The sequence below is a fragment of the Nicotiana tomentosiformis genome, chromosome 5, assembly GCF_000390325.3.
Source record: "Nicotiana tomentosiformis chromosome 5, ASM39032v3, whole genome shotgun sequence".
Lineage (NCBI taxonomy): Eukaryota > Viridiplantae > Streptophyta > Magnoliopsida > Solanales > Solanaceae > Nicotiana > Nicotiana tomentosiformis.
This window is the reverse complement of record NC_090816.1, coordinates 45,682,909-45,699,832: the sequence shown is the minus strand read 5'-3', so window position 1 is coordinate 45,699,832 and position 16,924 is coordinate 45,682,909. Positions and strand designations below refer to the sequence as shown.

The 16,924-nt window shown below is 40.4% G+C and overlaps 1 protein-coding gene across 1 annotated transcript; it reads left to right on the top strand.

Moving 5' to 3' along the window:
- The first annotated feature begins 5,337 nt into the window (after positions 1 to 5,337).
- LOC104110295 (threonine synthase, chloroplastic-like) lies at positions 5,338 to 7,109 on the top strand. The gene has a single exon (XM_009619759.4). It carries the CDS (start codon positions 5,450 to 5,452, stop codon positions 6,941 to 6,943), a length of 1,494 nt encoding a protein of 497 aa, XP_009618054.1. The 5' UTR covers positions 5,338 to 5,449; the 3' UTR covers positions 6,944 to 7,109.
- The last annotated feature ends 9,815 nt before the right edge of the window (positions 7,110 to 16,924 follow it).

Sequence of the window (16,924 nt, the reverse complement as noted above, 5' to 3'; positions counted from 1 at the left end):
ACGGGCTACTGTTATTACGAGTTCGAGCAAGCACTCACTTGACCATTAAGCCTACGGGCTACTTACATTCCGAGTTCGAAATAATCACTCGAATATTAAGCCTACGGGCTACCTTTATCTCAAGTTTGAGCAAGCACGCACTCGACCATTATGCCTACGGGCTACAATATTTCAAGTTCCAATCATTCACTCGACGGATTATGTTCCTTCAAAGTTTGAATCATCGACTCAATAAGAAAACCCAGGGGCTAAAAATCTGATCGATCAGAGAGACTACAAGGTCAACATTCGATTAAAAGTCTTCACAAAACAAAAACAAGTCGACCTGATTATACATATATATACGAAAATTGCCTACGAGATTAATGTACAAACATGAAGAATTAGAAACTAAGCTTCCTGGTCGAGCTCTTCCCTGTCCTCGGATCCGCTTTCGCTACCATCATCATCATCATCATTAGAAGCCAAGGCTTCAGCTTTCGCTTCGAGTTGTTTTGCTTTTTTTTACCTCTTCGGTAAGGTCGAAACCTCGAGCATATATCTCCTCGAGGGTCTCCCTCCGAGACCTACACTTAGCAAGTTCGGCAACCCAATGAGCTCGAGTATCGGCAGCCTTCGCCGCTGCCCGGGCCTCCATCTGAGCAACCTCAGCATCTTCCCGATATACATCAATGGACTTATCCGCCAAGGTTTTTGACGACTCAACCTCCACCTTAGCCTCAGCAAGTTATGTTTCAAGCTCCTCAATATTCTTAGCTTGAACCGACCCCTTTTGCTTGACACTTCAAAGTTGAACGTCGGCCGATAATAATTTCTTCAAGATGGTTTCTTTTTCTGTTGCCAGGCGGTCGAGGGTCTCCTTCCACCGATTACATTCAGCTCGGATTTGATCGACTTCTTCTCGAAGTAACCCGATCTTTTCGATCTTTTGCTGCAACTGAGACAACGAAGGGTTAACTTCCACGGTTGAGTCAGACCCATACTTTAACAGAACGAGGCTCACCTGCTTATCGAGCTCGACCCCTTTTTCACGGACCTTAGCCAAATCCGCTTGGAGGTCCTTTATAGCTTCGTCCTTTTGGCTGCAAAGAAGCCGCATGGCATCTCTCTCACCTGAGACCTTCCAGAGCTCGGTCTCACACTGGCTAAGATCGACTCGAAACCTACTAATGGCCCGCACAGTAAGAAACACGAGTCAAGTATGGAAAAGAACAAAGAAACCAAGTATGGAAGAATCATTACCCGAGTAATGAAACACTGAGCCTCCTCTAATAAAAGAGAAGCGTCACCGATATCGGAACTATCGTCGACTCCAGTAAAATAATCCCTAAAAGGATCCCCTGCACCAGAGCCTATGCCGATATCAGGAGTCTTCAATTCTCGAGCTTCCTTCAGCGCCTCCTCAGAAAAAGATGGAAAAGAAGGAGAATCACCCATTGTCATAGCCCCGAGCAAATCGCTCGGAGTACTCCGGTCGAGATTCTGGTCTTCGAAAACAACCCCGACAGGCACAGCCGCCATCGGCTCGGGAACTCTAGCAACCTCGATGGCCTCCGTAGACTGGACTACCAAAGCCGAGGAGCTATTTTCTTCTTTTTCTTCTTCTTCTCTCAGTCATTGGACCAAGTCAATCGAAAGGGCAATTGTTTTTCTCTTCACCCTGCGAGTTTTGGGCTTGGGGTCCTCTGACCGAGAGGAAGCTTTTCGCTTCTTATCTTCCCCCTGTTTAGGGACCAGAGACTTGTTTCCTTCCTCGCCGCTCGAAGGCCTCAAAGCGACATCCCTGGTTACGCCTGCACAAGAGGAAATCAGTAACGAATAGAACGCAAAGAATACTTCGAAAGAAACAAGAAGAAAACCTCACCATGGTTCTTGGCCTCCCATCTGCCTTTTGCCAAATCACGCCAAGCGCGTTCGGCGTAAGAGAAGGTCGAGGCTAACTTCCGAACCCAGTCCTCGAGGTCGGGCACCGCTTGTGGCATCCAAGGAGCAGTTGAACATCAGGGAAGGACATCAGAAAAAATCAAAAAAGCACCTGAAAAGTGAACAAAAATCACTTACGGTCAAAATTTCATTCTTCAGGGAATGACATCTTCTCCTCCGGAATGAGATCACGGGTCCTCACTCGGATATAACGACCCATCCAACCTCGATCCTTGTCTTCATCGATGCTCGATATCAATGCCTTCGATGCCCGACGATGAAGTCTGATTAGTCCTCGAAAGATCTGAGGCCGATACAGTCGAATGAGGTGGTTCAGAGAAAAATCCAACTCTCCGGCTTTGATAGGGAAGAAGCGCAATAAGATCACTATATGCCATAAAGAGGGATGGATTTGGCCAAGGGTGACTTGATACCTTTTGCAGAAATTAATAATCACCGGGTCGACGGGTCCCAGTATGAAGGAATAAGTGTAAACACTTAAAAATCCCTCTACGTAAGTGGTAACATCCTCATCGGAAGACGGAATTTGCAACACGATCTCGGAACCCCAGTTGCAGTCTTTTCGGACGGCCTCGAGGTGATCTTCCGTTATAGAGCATGTATACATCGATACGTGTTCACATCGACCCGGAACGGAGGAAGGTTTCTCCACCTTAAAATCGGTTTTCAAAATGCACGGGCCAGGAACATAGTCATGAACTGACGGCTCCACCGACGCCTTATCATCAGACGGCCGTGAGGAAGAAGCTTTTTCCTTCTGAGGTACGGTTTTGGAAGTTTTCGCCATTGATATGATAGGAAAGAGTGCAAAGGAAGAAATAGATAGCACCAAAATTCTGGTATGGACGGCCTCGTAGCAGCGAAGTAGAGAGGATAAATAGGAAAGTTTAGAAGAAGAGAAGGCGCAAAAGTGGTAAAAGTTGTGTGGAAAGACTATTTATAGACTAAGGCTTGACGGTTCAGTATCAGCAGTGGCCGACCACCGTTTGACACACATTAAATGCCTCGGTAAAACCGAGCCGATGGAACAGCTATCACATACGTTGAGATCGGGTTCGATAGAAACGTCGGCATAAATCTGATCGAGCCGCAGGGAAATCATATCGTTCCTCGCCACATCCTTCCCGAGAAACGAGGGGACTATCTGTGTACGGTCAAAATCGATTCTCAGTCATAAAGACCGGTCGAGATAATGACGTTTCAATCGAAGGGTATCCACATGGCAAGCTCGGACGAATTCCAAAGTAGAGACGTAGAGCTTCGAGCTATAAGACCATTCAACGGCAAAACTCGATATCATTATCGAGCCCGCGTCCGAATTAGATTATGGGGCAACGCCGATCGACACAGGCCCCAAATATCGATGCTCCAAGGCAGAACCGAGCTCGAACTAAGACTGGGGATTCGATCTAGCATCAAGCTCGAGTCAGTGCCAAGCTCGCAGACAAGAGCCGTTACAACCGCATCAAGGGAGAGAATCTTGGCGAGAATCAAGGGTGAGACAAACCATCATGGGTTCTCCACTATATGTATTATTTTATTATGTTGTTATAGATAAAGTAGTGACCCTCTACTATAAAAAGGGAGAGAGACTGCAATAGATGTGGGCCCTGAAAAAATACATTAAGATTTCATTGTGCTTGTTCTCCCAATATTTTCGAGTCTTCCCGTCCATCATTCCCATTTCATAGCAAAAAATATCTTTATTGTCATTTTGTCTCAAAGAAATTTATATACCCTTAAAACTATATCTAAATTTAACGTTATCCGATTTTTCGGGTAAACACCTTTAATTATTTTCTGAAAATTAGAGCGTCTTTTTTATAGTGTTGAGGTAGAAAGGAAAAATGGGAAAACTTTGAGTTAAGGTTGCAAGAATGAGTGTGCAAACTGATCGTTATAGTACAATTAAAAAAAATTGCTCTCACATTAGATGTTAGCCTGCGCCAAACATAAATAAAAGACAATGTTTTTATTTTTGCTAGGTCGGATGCATCTTTTTTTCTATGGGATTCTATAGAATTTACTATTTTTACATCGTAATATACAGTTAGACCTTTCTATAATAGCATTCTTATGTAACCGTTATTCACTATAAAAGCCAAACTTTTCTCGGAACTAAATTTTTATGTTATATTTTTAACCTCTCTATAACAACTTTTTACCTATGACATCAATAACCATCTTCATTGCAATATGCTCTTTGTAAAATTATCACCTATAACAACCATGTAGAATATTTAAGATTATTAATAATAAGTCTAAAAAATTATGATCAAATATTTTAAAACTTTAATGAACTACGTTTGATAAAAAAAATATTATGTTACTTTCATAATTAAAGATTTCACTCAATTTCATTAAAATATATACTGCTATCGTTCCATTGACCAAAAGTTTCCATCGTGCACATATCTTTTTTCATCTGACAAAGTTTTCAATGGATTAATAATGTATTAGTTTTGTTTTTGTTAACTAGAAACTCTATTAATCACCAAGTAAATATTTACAAAACCATAGCTAAGTCAAACACATCTAGTTATCTAACTATTTACCAGCAGCCACAAAACTCCATGACTAAACTCCAGGCATGAATATATTTACTTTCTTTAATTCTCATATCTTTTGAGATTTGAAATTTAAATAAATTTGTATCATTTATATGTAGCATTAGAATAGGAAAATAATATCTTTAGATAATATTTTTCTATAACAGCCAAATAATAATATAGAAAGCTTCGAGAGTAATATAGAAAATAATAATTTTGCTATAAATATTTTTCATTAAGATAAAATAGAAAGCTTGAAATCGTTCTTTTCGAAGTAATAAGCAAATAGTGTCGACGAGAGTAATATGTAATCTCTCATTTTATTTTTAAGTCTTTAGGTTAAATGAAGCACAATTATATATGTAAACAATCATTAAACTTTTAACAAAAATTAAATTCTGAACCCTTAACTTCAGAAGTACAATGTGTCCGGGCTAAAAATCAAAAAAATTAAACCTATCAAGTTTAAAGGTTAGACCTGCCACTTGTTTTGTAAAAGATTTTTTTATTATTTAACTATAAGTAAGAAAGTATATAATTTTAGTATTATTTTTAAATGTTTAGGTTAATAGTTTGGTGTTAAGGCTGTATTTATACTTTTTTTCGATATCCACAGGCTCATGACCTAAAAAGTATAAAGAAATTGACAAAAATAAAAACACATAAAAGGACGCCTGTATGGAAAGTAATTGATTAATTTACCATTTTTAATAGAGTAGTAACTGGAATAACGCACAAATTGAATATTTAACGTGATTACACACTACAAAAAAGTACGTAAAAATGAAGATCCACTTGCCTTTAGAAAACATAAAACACGTGTGAATCTGTATAGCCAAAATCTATGTAGTAGAGTGCACCCTTCTCTATGTTAGATTCAGCAACCCCTACTCTGTTTTCTTGCAAATAAAAAGCCAAACCTAAACCCAAAGCAAAAGCTCTCACAGTGTTTACCAATGGCTTCTTATTCTTCACATTCTTCAATTCTCTCCCCACCCCACCACCCCACAAAATTCCTTCCTTTTAAAGTAACTTGTACCACCACCACCACTAGCAACGAACAAACAACTCTGCCACAAACAACCAAGAAATCTGCTCTAAAATTTTCAGCAAAGTATGTACCTTTCAACTCTATCTCCACCAATACCCCTACTGATGAATCCTACTGTCTTGATGAAATAATATACAGAAGTAATTCAGGGGGTTTACTTGATGTGCAACATGACTTAGAGGCCTTGAAACAATATGATGGTAAATATTGGAAGTCCTTGTTTGACTCTAGAGTTGGGAAAACAACTTGGCCCTATGGCTCTGGAGTTTGGTCCAAGAAAGAATGGGTTTTGCCTGAAATTGATGATGATGATATTGTAAGTGCTTTTGAGGGAAATTCCAATCTTTTTTGGGCTGAAAGATTTGGGAAAAAGTACTTAGGCATGAGTGATTTGTGGGTGAAACAGTGTGGTATTAGTCATACTGGTAGTTTTAAAGATTTAGGCATGACAGTTTTGGTTAGCCAAGTGAATAGGCTAAGAAAACTGAAACGCCCTTTGGTTGGCGTTGGCTGTGCTTCAACTGGTGACACGTCTGCTGCTTTATCTGCTTATTGTGCTGCTGCAGACATACCATCTATTGTGTTTTTGCCAGCAAATAAGATTTCAATGGCGCAGTTGGTTCAGCCTATAGCCAATGGTGCTTTTGTCATCAGCATTGACACAGATTTTGATGGATGTATGAAACTGATTCGTGAAGTTACTTCAGAGTTGCCTATATATTTGGCTAATTCTTTAAACAGTTTGAGGCTTGAAGGGCAAAAGACTGCAGCAATTGAGATTTTGCAGCAGTTTGATTGGGAAGTGCCTGATTGGGTTATTATTCCTGGTGGGAATTTAGGTAACATTTATGCTTTTTACAAAGGGTTCAAAATGTGTCAAGAAATGGGGTTAGTTGATAGGATTCCAAGGCTGGTTTGTGCTCAAGCTGCAAATGCTAATCCTTTATATATGTATTACAAGTCAGGGTGGACTAATTTTCAGCCAGTTAAGGCAAATACAACATATGCTTCAGCTATACAGATTGGTGACCCTGTTTCTATTGACAGAGCAGTTTATGCACTCAAGAATTCAAATGGGATAGTGGAAGAGGCAACTGAGGAAGAATTAATGGATGCTACTGCACTTGCTGATTCAACTGGGATGTTTATATGTCCACACACAGGGGTTGCTTTAACTGCACTAATGAAGCTTAGGAATAGTGGGGTTATTGCTCCAACTGATAGAACTGTGGTTGTTAGCACAGCTCATGGATTGAAGTTTACTCAGTCCAAGATTGAATATCATTCTAAGGAGATCACAGATATGGCTTCTCGGTTTGCTAATCCACCTGTGGAAGTAAAAGCAGATTTTGGATTAGTCATGGATGTTCTGAACAACTACTTGAAGTCCAAGTCATAGTTAGTTAGTGTTAGTAGTAGCAAATACATATATTTCACTTATTTTATCTATGTTTTCAACTTTTACTTTTTGGTTTTTGCCACTGGGTGTCTTCAGCATCATATGCCAAGACCCGTTTTAAGTATGTCAATTTCTTGGTATTATAAAGTACACGTTTATTATTAAAGATATGACCTATGAAATGTCAAGAATATCTACCAATTTGTTATGTTCTAATGTGTTATATATGTATATGGAGGCATCTAGAGCCAAATAGCAGCTGTAGCTGTTGTTGATGTGTGCAAGAATATGCTGCTTTTTTATTCTTCTAGATCGTATATATTCTTGACAGATAGGGTGCCTGTGGTTGGTGTTTGGATTATATTGTGGATAAGAAATACTGCTCACCTATTAAGACATGTAAACCTTTTTATTTGAATTTCTGCTAGAGGTGCCTTATTCATATTGGGGGCTTTTGACCTCCCTTAGCGACAATCTTTTTCTTACCAGTTGCCACCTCAACTCTTTTGATCAAGGGCTCAACATTCTCGGTCGTCGCAATATCACTTTTAACCTTCGTGAGCCAACTTTGACTTTCCTCACTATAGTTTTTCAAGTAGAACTTTACATAAGTGAAGTATGACTCAACTTTCATGAATGGCTCATTGTCACCAACTATCTTTTTTTCGATTTTGCCTTCATGATACTTCAAACATTAATAGATGTGGATGGGACAATTTTGTTCTCATGGATCCACGGCCTACCAAGCAACGTGTTGTATGAAGTCTTTGAGTAAATCACATGTATTCATGCGCTCGATTGCATCTCTCCAATGGAAATCTCTAATTTGATAGCACGTATGGCCCCTTTTCCCCCTTTATTAAATCCTTAAATCGTCAAGTGGCTTTCAGAGAGTTCTCAGTTGAGATGCCAAGTTCCTTCATTGTGCGAATGGGAAGAATGTTGACTCCGGATCCTTCATTTATCAAATTCTAATTATCCTCTACTCGAGCACATATTCAATAAAGGACGATTGTGCAGTGTTTCACCAAGTAGAAGATCTGTGAAACTGATTTTGGCCATGCAAGTATCCACAACTTTATGAGAAGACTTTGGAGGGTCTTTTGACGATGGACACGATGGTGTGATTTTGGCTGTGTGAGCATCCTCAGGTTTATGAGAAGACTTTGGAGTGTCTTCGGATGATGGACATGATGGGATTGCACTTTTTACTCCTTCCTCGTCAATGTTACAACACAAAGCTTTGTCGTTTAGCCAACTCCTTTCGTGAGCTTACTTTGCGACATTTTGTAGCGAGTCACAAGAGTCTAGCCTTCATTGTCAAGTTGATCTACTTTGTCTCCATCTTTGTTTGAAGATCCTAATCACTTGGCATATGAAGAGATAACAATTCGTTTGTATCCTCATACTCAAAGTCCCCAAACTTGATAATTATTGGCAGAAATACACTAGATAAGCCTTTCTCTTCATGTCCTTCAACAATATTAAAAGTCACATATGGATTAAGCAGGCCAAGAGTGATACAAACTTGGTTTGTGTCTGCTTTCTCATCTTCAAGTGTGATCTTTCCTTCATGGGCTAGCTCCAAAACTTTATCCTTAAAGATGAAGCATTTCTCAATAGGGTGGTCGACCAATCGATGATACTTACAATAATTTGGTCGTTTCATTTCTTGTAACTCAAAAAGTTTTAGGCCAAGGAGTTCATCAAAGATTACGGAAATGTTAGAATCAAGGAATGAGTATTATTTCTCTTGCATTTCCTTTAGAGTCAGTTTTCGATTTGCCTTATCCACCAAAGAAGTCGTCTTCACACTCTACTTCTTGCTTACCTTAGTGGTGAACTTCACAGGTGAAGTATTGACATTCATGGATTCTTTATTTTCGGCATTGGGTAAAACTTTTCTTACTTTCTTGATATCTTGCTTGTCTTTTCCTTTGCAAGGTTCGTGGATAGATGACCCTTCACTCCCAACTGCAGCCATGCTTAATTCCATATCATGAGCGCGAGTGGCAAGTTCTTCGAAAGTCTTAGACTTTATGCATTGCAAGATGTATTGTAGATCCTAATGCATACCCTGAATGCACATTCTATCCCACAAGCTTCACTAAGTTTATCTTTATAGTTGAGACTTGTATTCCCAGAAGCTTCATTAAGTCCATCTTTACAATTGAGACTTGCATGCCTCCATCGATTGATAGAGTCAATAACTGGCTCTCCCTTCTATTGGCGCATCCTTGTAAGTTCCACCATGCTTATGGTATGCTTGTGCTGTAGAAACCGTTGAGAAATTCTTGTTCCAATTTCTCCCAACTATCAATGGAACCAGACTCAAGGTCTGTGTACCAATCAAGAGCATTCCCTTTAAGAGATCGAACAAACTATTGTAATCTCCATGAAAAGACTACCATGATTTTCGAACGAACCGAGGGAGAGTCGAGGCATGAAAAAACTTATCTATGATCTTCTTATTTCCACGTACATATCATCTGTTGCCTTATCCGTCGTCTCTGCAGCCACTAAAAGCCTACCCTCTCTCGGATATTGAGTGGGTTGACCCGAGAAGAGATCTGGACGAACCTTCCAACAAGTAGAATAGAAGTTGACCATAAGGCCATCTCGGGCATGGAAAATAAAGGCGGTGGACAACTGACATAACTAGAGAGCCTAAACGACATTGAGGATGAGTCCACCGGTCGACAAACGACAATTTTGCATGTTTCCACGAAATGTGCCACATCTTGCTTCGAATTTCCTTTACCGTCAAACTGCTAAAATTTTGGGGGTTGATAACCAGCGGGCATCTTCAAGCCATCAATTCTTGCGGCATATGGTTTTGCATATGTAAGAGAAGATTTGACAACAACCTCATACTTGTCTTTGATAGTCCTTATACTTGTGTTTCGGGAAATCAATCTTCTCTTGCACTTCTGGACACTTTCTATGTGTATGACTGGAATCTCTTTCTATTAGGCCGTCCACTTAATCTATCAACTTGCCAATTCAAGTTTCTTGATATTACATATGTTTAGGCAAGCCTTCAATCGCTTTTGTTAAGTTTGAAATTTGTTCCTCTATGGACGAAGCGTTGTCATCATCACATGAATCACCATTGTAGATGATGGAGAACAACATGAATTTTCATAAATATGATATTTGGACATGTTATACGGAGTAGTGATTCTCAAGACATTATTATCAGCTTTCACGAAAGGTTTCTTGGACTCAAATAAGCTAAGTTGGAAAAAACCTTTTCTCGATGCCTTTGGCGACGTTGTTCCTTTTTAAGATGATGAACCAAAGACAACCATAAATTCGAACTGCACTTGAGATGTTCGTTGTCTTAGCAATTTAGCTTGGTTCCTTGTGACTAGTCCCACACTTTCCTTAGTAACATTTAGGATGTTGTCAAAAACATCATAAAATTTGGAATCAGCAGCTTTTGCGGAAGCAGACTTTGAGTTAACCTTCTTGAAAACCTATAATGACCTGACTTGTTATTTTTAGAATTAACATCCCGTTCGGTGGCGTAAGGTCTCGAGCAACTTCATATTATGTGTTATGACTTGCGTGTATGGCCGAGTTCAGTTTTCAGATGGTTCGGAATCAATTTGGAAAAAAGATTCATGTTTTAGAAGCTTAAGCGGTAAGAGTTTATCGAAGTTTTGACTTTTGTGTAGATGACTCTGAAATGGCGTTTTAATGAATCCAATAGCTTCGTATGGTGATTTTGAACTTAGGCGTGTGTCCGGATTTGGATTTGGAGTCCGCAGGGTAATTTGAAGCATTTCGGCAAAAATTGGAAAGTTGAAGTTTTGGAAGGTTGAGAGGTTTGACCAAGAGTTGACTTTGGTGGTATCGGGGTCGGAATGCGATTCTGAGAGTTGTATTATCTCTGTTATGTCATTTGGGACTTGCATGCAAATTTCGACGTCATTCCAGGTTGATTTGATATGTTTCGGCCCGAGTTTTGGAAGTTGGAAGATTTGAAAATTCATAAGTTTTATTCGAGGTGCGATTCATATTTTCAACATTGGTTGATGTGATTTGAGACCTCGAGTAGGTCCGCATTATGTTATGGAACTAGTTGGTATGTTTGGACGGGGTCCTGGGGGGCCCAGGCGTGTTTTGGATGGGCTACGGGCCATTGTCTTATGTTTTGGAATGCTGCATTTCCGGTGTCTGGAGTCCTTCTCTGCAATCATGTAGGTGTAGCTGTGATCGCGAAGGCCATTTGGTGGGCTGATCCTTTTTCCTCTTGGCGTTCGCAAGCCTCAGTCCGCGATTGCGTTCGTGTGAGTGATTGCTTCTTCGTGTTTGCATTAGGCCTTCCGCATTCGCGTAGTGTTGACCCTCCTGGGGAGGCCACCACTTTGTTCTTCTCATTCGCATAGCTATGTGCACGATCACTTACTTTGAGGCAGTGATGAACCGCGTTTGCTTTTCTTCTTCCGCGATCACGTAGTACCTCTTCGTGGGGCAGTGTCATTTCTTCTTCTCGATCGCGTATTGCATTTTTGTGGCAGTCATTGTTTCTTCTTCGCGCTCACATGTGTATTTCCGCGATCGCGATGTGCAAATACCTGGGTAGCAAAATATATTTTCCAAAATCGAGGGTTTGACCATTTTGATCATATCTTGAGTTGTAGACCTCAGATTTGAGCGCGTTTTCATGAGTTTTTCAATCAAATTATTGGGGTAAGTGTTCTTCACCCGAAATTTATTATATTTCATGATTCCATCTTTATTTTTATCATTTAGTTAGTGGTTTGAATTAGGGAAAATGAGGATTTTGAGAAAAAACTTTCAAAAATGTAAAATGACGATTTGAAGGACGAATTGATATAGGAATTTGGTAATTCTTGTATGGTTGGACTCGTTATCGAATGGGTGTTTGGATTTTGTAATTTTGGTCGGATTTCGTGATGCGGGCCCAGGAGTTGACTTTTGGGTTGACCTTTTAGTATTAATTAAAGATCGAAGCTTTATTATCCAGGTTTGTTTTCTATGAATTTTATTTATGATTTGACGTTATTTTTGCTAGATTTGAGCCGTCCGGAGGTTGTTTCACTCGAGAAGTTTATTTTAGAGTATCGGCCTAGCTTCTTTGAGGTAAGTATCTTGTCTAACTTTGTGTGGGGAAAATTACCCCTTAGGATTTGAGTCATTGTGCTAATTGTGTCATGTGAAGGCCGTGTACACGATGTGACAAGTACGTGCTCGGATTTATTTGTGAAAATTTGATCGTTTAGAACTCTTAGGTTTTTATTTTCATTAGATATGAAGTTGTTTTTCCATGTTAAATCCCCCATTTACTAAATTCACCCTTACGTGGCTTATTTGGAATTAATTGCTTCATGTTCTACCCTTATTGTCGATTAAACTCTTATGTGCCTTAACTGAAGTTGTTGCCTCTTTTATTGCCATGCTATCTTTTCTGTACTTGTGTATCCTTAATTGAAGTTATTATTATCTTTTCCATAATTGCTTATCCTTAATTGAGCTTGTTGTATCTCTTCCGTAATTGCTCAACCTTAAATGAAGTTTTGTTATCCCTTTTCATTGTTGACTTATCTTTAGTTGGAATCATTGATTCATGTTATCTCTCTTATCGTCGAATTGTACTTTTGTGAAATCCTTGCTACACATTATGTCTTCCTTGCTGAGCTATTCTAGTTGAGACCGTTATTCCTTGTTATGTCATTCTTTGTGAGCTCGTTCTACCGTTTCCTTGTGTTCTGAAGTTTCTGAGTTGATTTACTTATCGTATCCTCATGTTATTATTGTTGTTGCTGTTGTATTCAGTGTTGTTGAGACGAGGTCTATGCGTGGTTGTGATATTGAAACTGTTTGAGGAAATATTGTGGTATATGAGCACATATTGTGAAAGTCATTTTGTTGAGTTGTTATGTATTGTTGAGAGGATTGTTATGATATTTGCACGAGGTTTCTGCCGTGCTGTTGTTATGATGTTTGCACGAGGTTTCTTCCGTGCAATTGTTATGATGTTTGCACGAGGTTTTTGCCGTGCTGTTGTTATCATTGATATGCATGCAGTGGTACAAGGGGTGTGTGTTGAATTGCATGCGGTAAGATAAGGTGGGCTTGATACGCGTGGCTAGTAGGAAAACTACTAGAAGCCATGCAGTGTGATAAGGTGGGCTAAAACGCGAGATGCTGTTTCAGAAAAAATGATTTTTCAAAACTAAATGTAATGGATCCCGCGGTGATATAAGGAAATATTGTGATTCATTTTATGATTTGAGACTATGAGGCGGTACCTCGGTAGTGACTCTTGTTGACATTTCCTCCATTCTTTTGTACTTGTCATTGATTGTTGTTTCCTTAGTATTCTACTAATTGTCTTTCTCCGTGTTGCGCTATTTGCTTAGTTGCGTGCAGCTAATCTTGTGGTATTACTCGTTGTTTTAATTTTATTGCTGACTTTATTACACTATACATTTTATGGTGATAGTTTCTTATGTACCATTCATTGTCTCTACTCTTAATTGTTGACCTGAATTGTGGTAGAACACTTGCACAAGCATACACGTAGATAAATCACCCATATCGGTCTAAGAAGATGAATCCTGATATTTTGACCATTTACATGTACCTCCATTTACTTGCCTTATGTGTGAGAGTTATCCTTTAGACACGTAATTTGTCCGTGTAGTCATGAGTCATTATTATTGTTGGCACGTGAGTGGTCAGTACAGATATTAGATATTGTCATTCCTTGGGCAGTGCTGTTATTAATTGTAGCATGGGAACAAGATGCCAAGTGATTAGGGTTCACGAATTGGGACCCGTGATTTGTGATTTTGAGGTTTGGTACCTCGTGGAAATTCTTGGATAAAACTGGTGTGAAAGCGGTTGTTCCTACCAATTTGTCACTTGTCTTCCTTTATTTGTTTTCACCGGTGTTGAATTGTATTCAACTTACTCTACAGTGTTATTATCTGTTGTGTCTCGTTGCTAACTGTTGGTTTTAGTCTCTATTATAAACATTGTATTATTATTGTCATCATGCCTAGATTTATACTGATATTGTTCCCCGTTAGTTCTACATTTATACTTGTTCAGGTTGTTTAGTCCAGTGGGTGTCTTAACTGTTCCCCGTTACTTCTCCACCGAGGTTAGTCTTAATACTTAGTGGGTACCGCTGTAGTGTACTCATACTATGCTCCTGCACATTTTTGTGCAGATCTTAGAAGCCTCGGTTATTGTTGATTATTAGCTAGCTGGTCGAGCATTGCTGTGGAGACTCAAGGTAAACCCATTGTCGCATTCGCAGGCCTCAGAGTCACTTTTTGATATTGTACTTGTACTGTTTAAATTCTATTCTGAATAGTTGTATGTAGGGTTTTTCTAGAAAACTCAGTAGAGCTTATGACTTGTACTACCGGTTTTGGGATTGTAAGTTGTGTATAAGGATTTCTATTTCATATTTATCAGTTGATGGTTGAATTCTTCTATTAATTCATTAAGTGTTAGGCTTACCTTATCTTAGAGACTAGGTGTCGTCACGACATCCTACGGAGGGAAATTGGGGTCGTGACAAGTTGGTATCAGAGTTCTAGGTTCATAGGTGCTACTAGTCATAAACGAGTTTAGTAAAGTCTTGCGGATCGGTACAGAGATGTATGTACTTATCTTCGAGAGGCTATGGAACTATTAGGACAGTTTCACTTCTATAATTCCTATCGTGCGAGTTTATTGATCTCGGAGTTTAAACTTTGGTCATTCTATTCTCTCACAAATAGTGAGGACACGAGCTGCAGTTACCGACGATGCTACCCCCAGAGGCGGTATTGCTAAGGGCCGGGGCAGAGGCATAGGGAGAGGTCGAGGAGGAGCACGTACCGTAGCTAGAGCACCTAGAAGAGCAGCAGTTGAGGAGCCGTCGGTAGCTCCGGTTGGGGGACAGGCACCGTAGGCGCCTGTTGCTACCCCTGGACTTCAGGAGGTTTTGGCATAGTTTCTGAGCATGTTTGGTACATTGGCTCAGGCGGGGTTGATTTCGGTGGCACCAGCTACTTCACAGATCGAGGGAGGAGCTCATACTCCCGCCGCCCGTACTCCGAAGTAGCGAGTCCACGTTGGTCAGGTTCCTGGTGTCATGCCAACACAGCTTGTTATCCCAATTCCGCCTATGGATTGGGCAGCAACATCTGAGGAAGAACAACTTAGACTTGCGAGGTTCATGATGTATTACCCTCATACGTTTAGTGGTTTGGCTTTAGAGGATGCACATGGGTTCCTAGGGGAGTGCTATCATATTCTCCGCACTATGGGTATTGTGGAGATGAGTGTGGTTGCTTTTACTATGTTCCAGCTTAAGGTAGCGACATATCAGTGGTGGCGAGCATTTGAATTGGGTAGTCCGGTCGATGCAGCTTCACTTTCTTGGACTCAGTTTTCAGAGGTGTTCTTGAGAGAGTTTGTTCCCCAGACCCTTCGGGAGAGTTTGAGCAGCTGCGCCAGGGCACTATGTCGGTGTCATAGTATGCCGTTAGATTCAGTGATTTTTCCAGACATGCACATGTTTTTGTTTTTATAGTCAGAGAGCGAGTCTGCAGGTTCATTGAGGGTCTCAGTCATGATATCCGGATCAGCATGGCTCGGGAGTTGGAGTCAGATGTTCCATTTCAGCAGGTAGTAGAGATCGCTCACCGATTAGAGGGCATGTGGGACCAAGAGAGAAAGAGGGCATGCGGGTTCAAGAGAGAGAGGGCAAAGAGGCTAAGAGGCCTCGCAGACAGGGAGGACCTACTGGTCCCTATTTTGGAGGCAGGGTACGACATGGTAGTGGTTTTGTGAGTCAGCCAGCCCAGTTTGCACTTTAGGCTTCGCACGGTGTTCTAGGTGCCCATGGGTCTCAAGGTACCCGTGACGGACAGGTCGCAAAGCAGCGTCAGCATAGAGGTTGTTTTGAGTGTGAAGATACTAGCCACATTGTGAGATATTGTCCAGACTCCCGGTAGATGTGTCACAGCGGGGTATTCAGGCCACCAGTTCTGCTCCAATTACTGATATTCCTGCACCGCAAGCTTGGGGTATAGGTCGGGCGAGTAGAGGGCGCCCAAGAGGGGAAGGCCCATCCCGTTGATGTGCTTTTTGCGGTAGGGATGCGGCCGCTGCACCAAATAATGTTGTACATGTATGGTTTCGATTTGTTATAGAGGGGCTTCATTCGTATTTTATTTCGGTTATGCTTATCAGGGTGAGTCCTCCTATATTACTTAACATACGGGTGAGTTTCGTGATTTTATATTCTGCTTATGTGTTTATCCCTGTTGGGAGATTCTATAGTGGTAGCCCATGTTTATCATTTTGTCTTCATTGATTATTGAGAGCTATGAGACTAGAAGTAGCTTTCTGTTACTCATTTCGGTAGTTTTGATGTGAATTCTAGATGGTTGGTTACGATTCGTGGTTTAGATGCTCTACCGGTGTGGGAGTTCAGTATGTGTTGTGACTTTGTTGGCGGAAATTGAATTAGTGGAAGGTTTTGGTATGATGTGTATACTACTTGTGATTTAGAGCCGAGGATGGAATCCTCGCATTTTCATATGGTTGATATGTTGAACCGGGCTACGTGCCGTGGTGGAAGTTAAATCAGGATGAGATCCGTGTGATTAGGTCATGTGTTTTGATTCTCCCTTGTAAAATCGATTCATAGTATGGTACTGATAGGGAGTTGTGCCTGCTAGGCTTGTTTGATAGTTCTCTTATGTGTTTCTCCTTGCATACTTAGTCGTATTCGCATTGTGCTTATCGGGTTTTAGCTTGCGAGGTGTGTGCCAAGGTGGAGTTAGATGTGACTTGTTGATTTGGGTGAATAGTTATGAGGTCTTCATGTTTCTTGCGTCGTTGTCAGTATTGTGAAGGTTTGGAATAGGGTTCTAGCGATTATGAGGCTAATTGCTGGTGCTGGATTTGATTATGGGCAGCTATTATGGCCAAAGTTGTTGTTAA

Bases quoted from the DNA above. Each gene is read 5' to 3' on its own strand.
- LOC104110295 (XM_009619759.4), top strand. From the start codon at position 5,450: ATGGCTTCTTATTCTTCACATTCTTCAATTCTCTCCCCACCCCACCAC.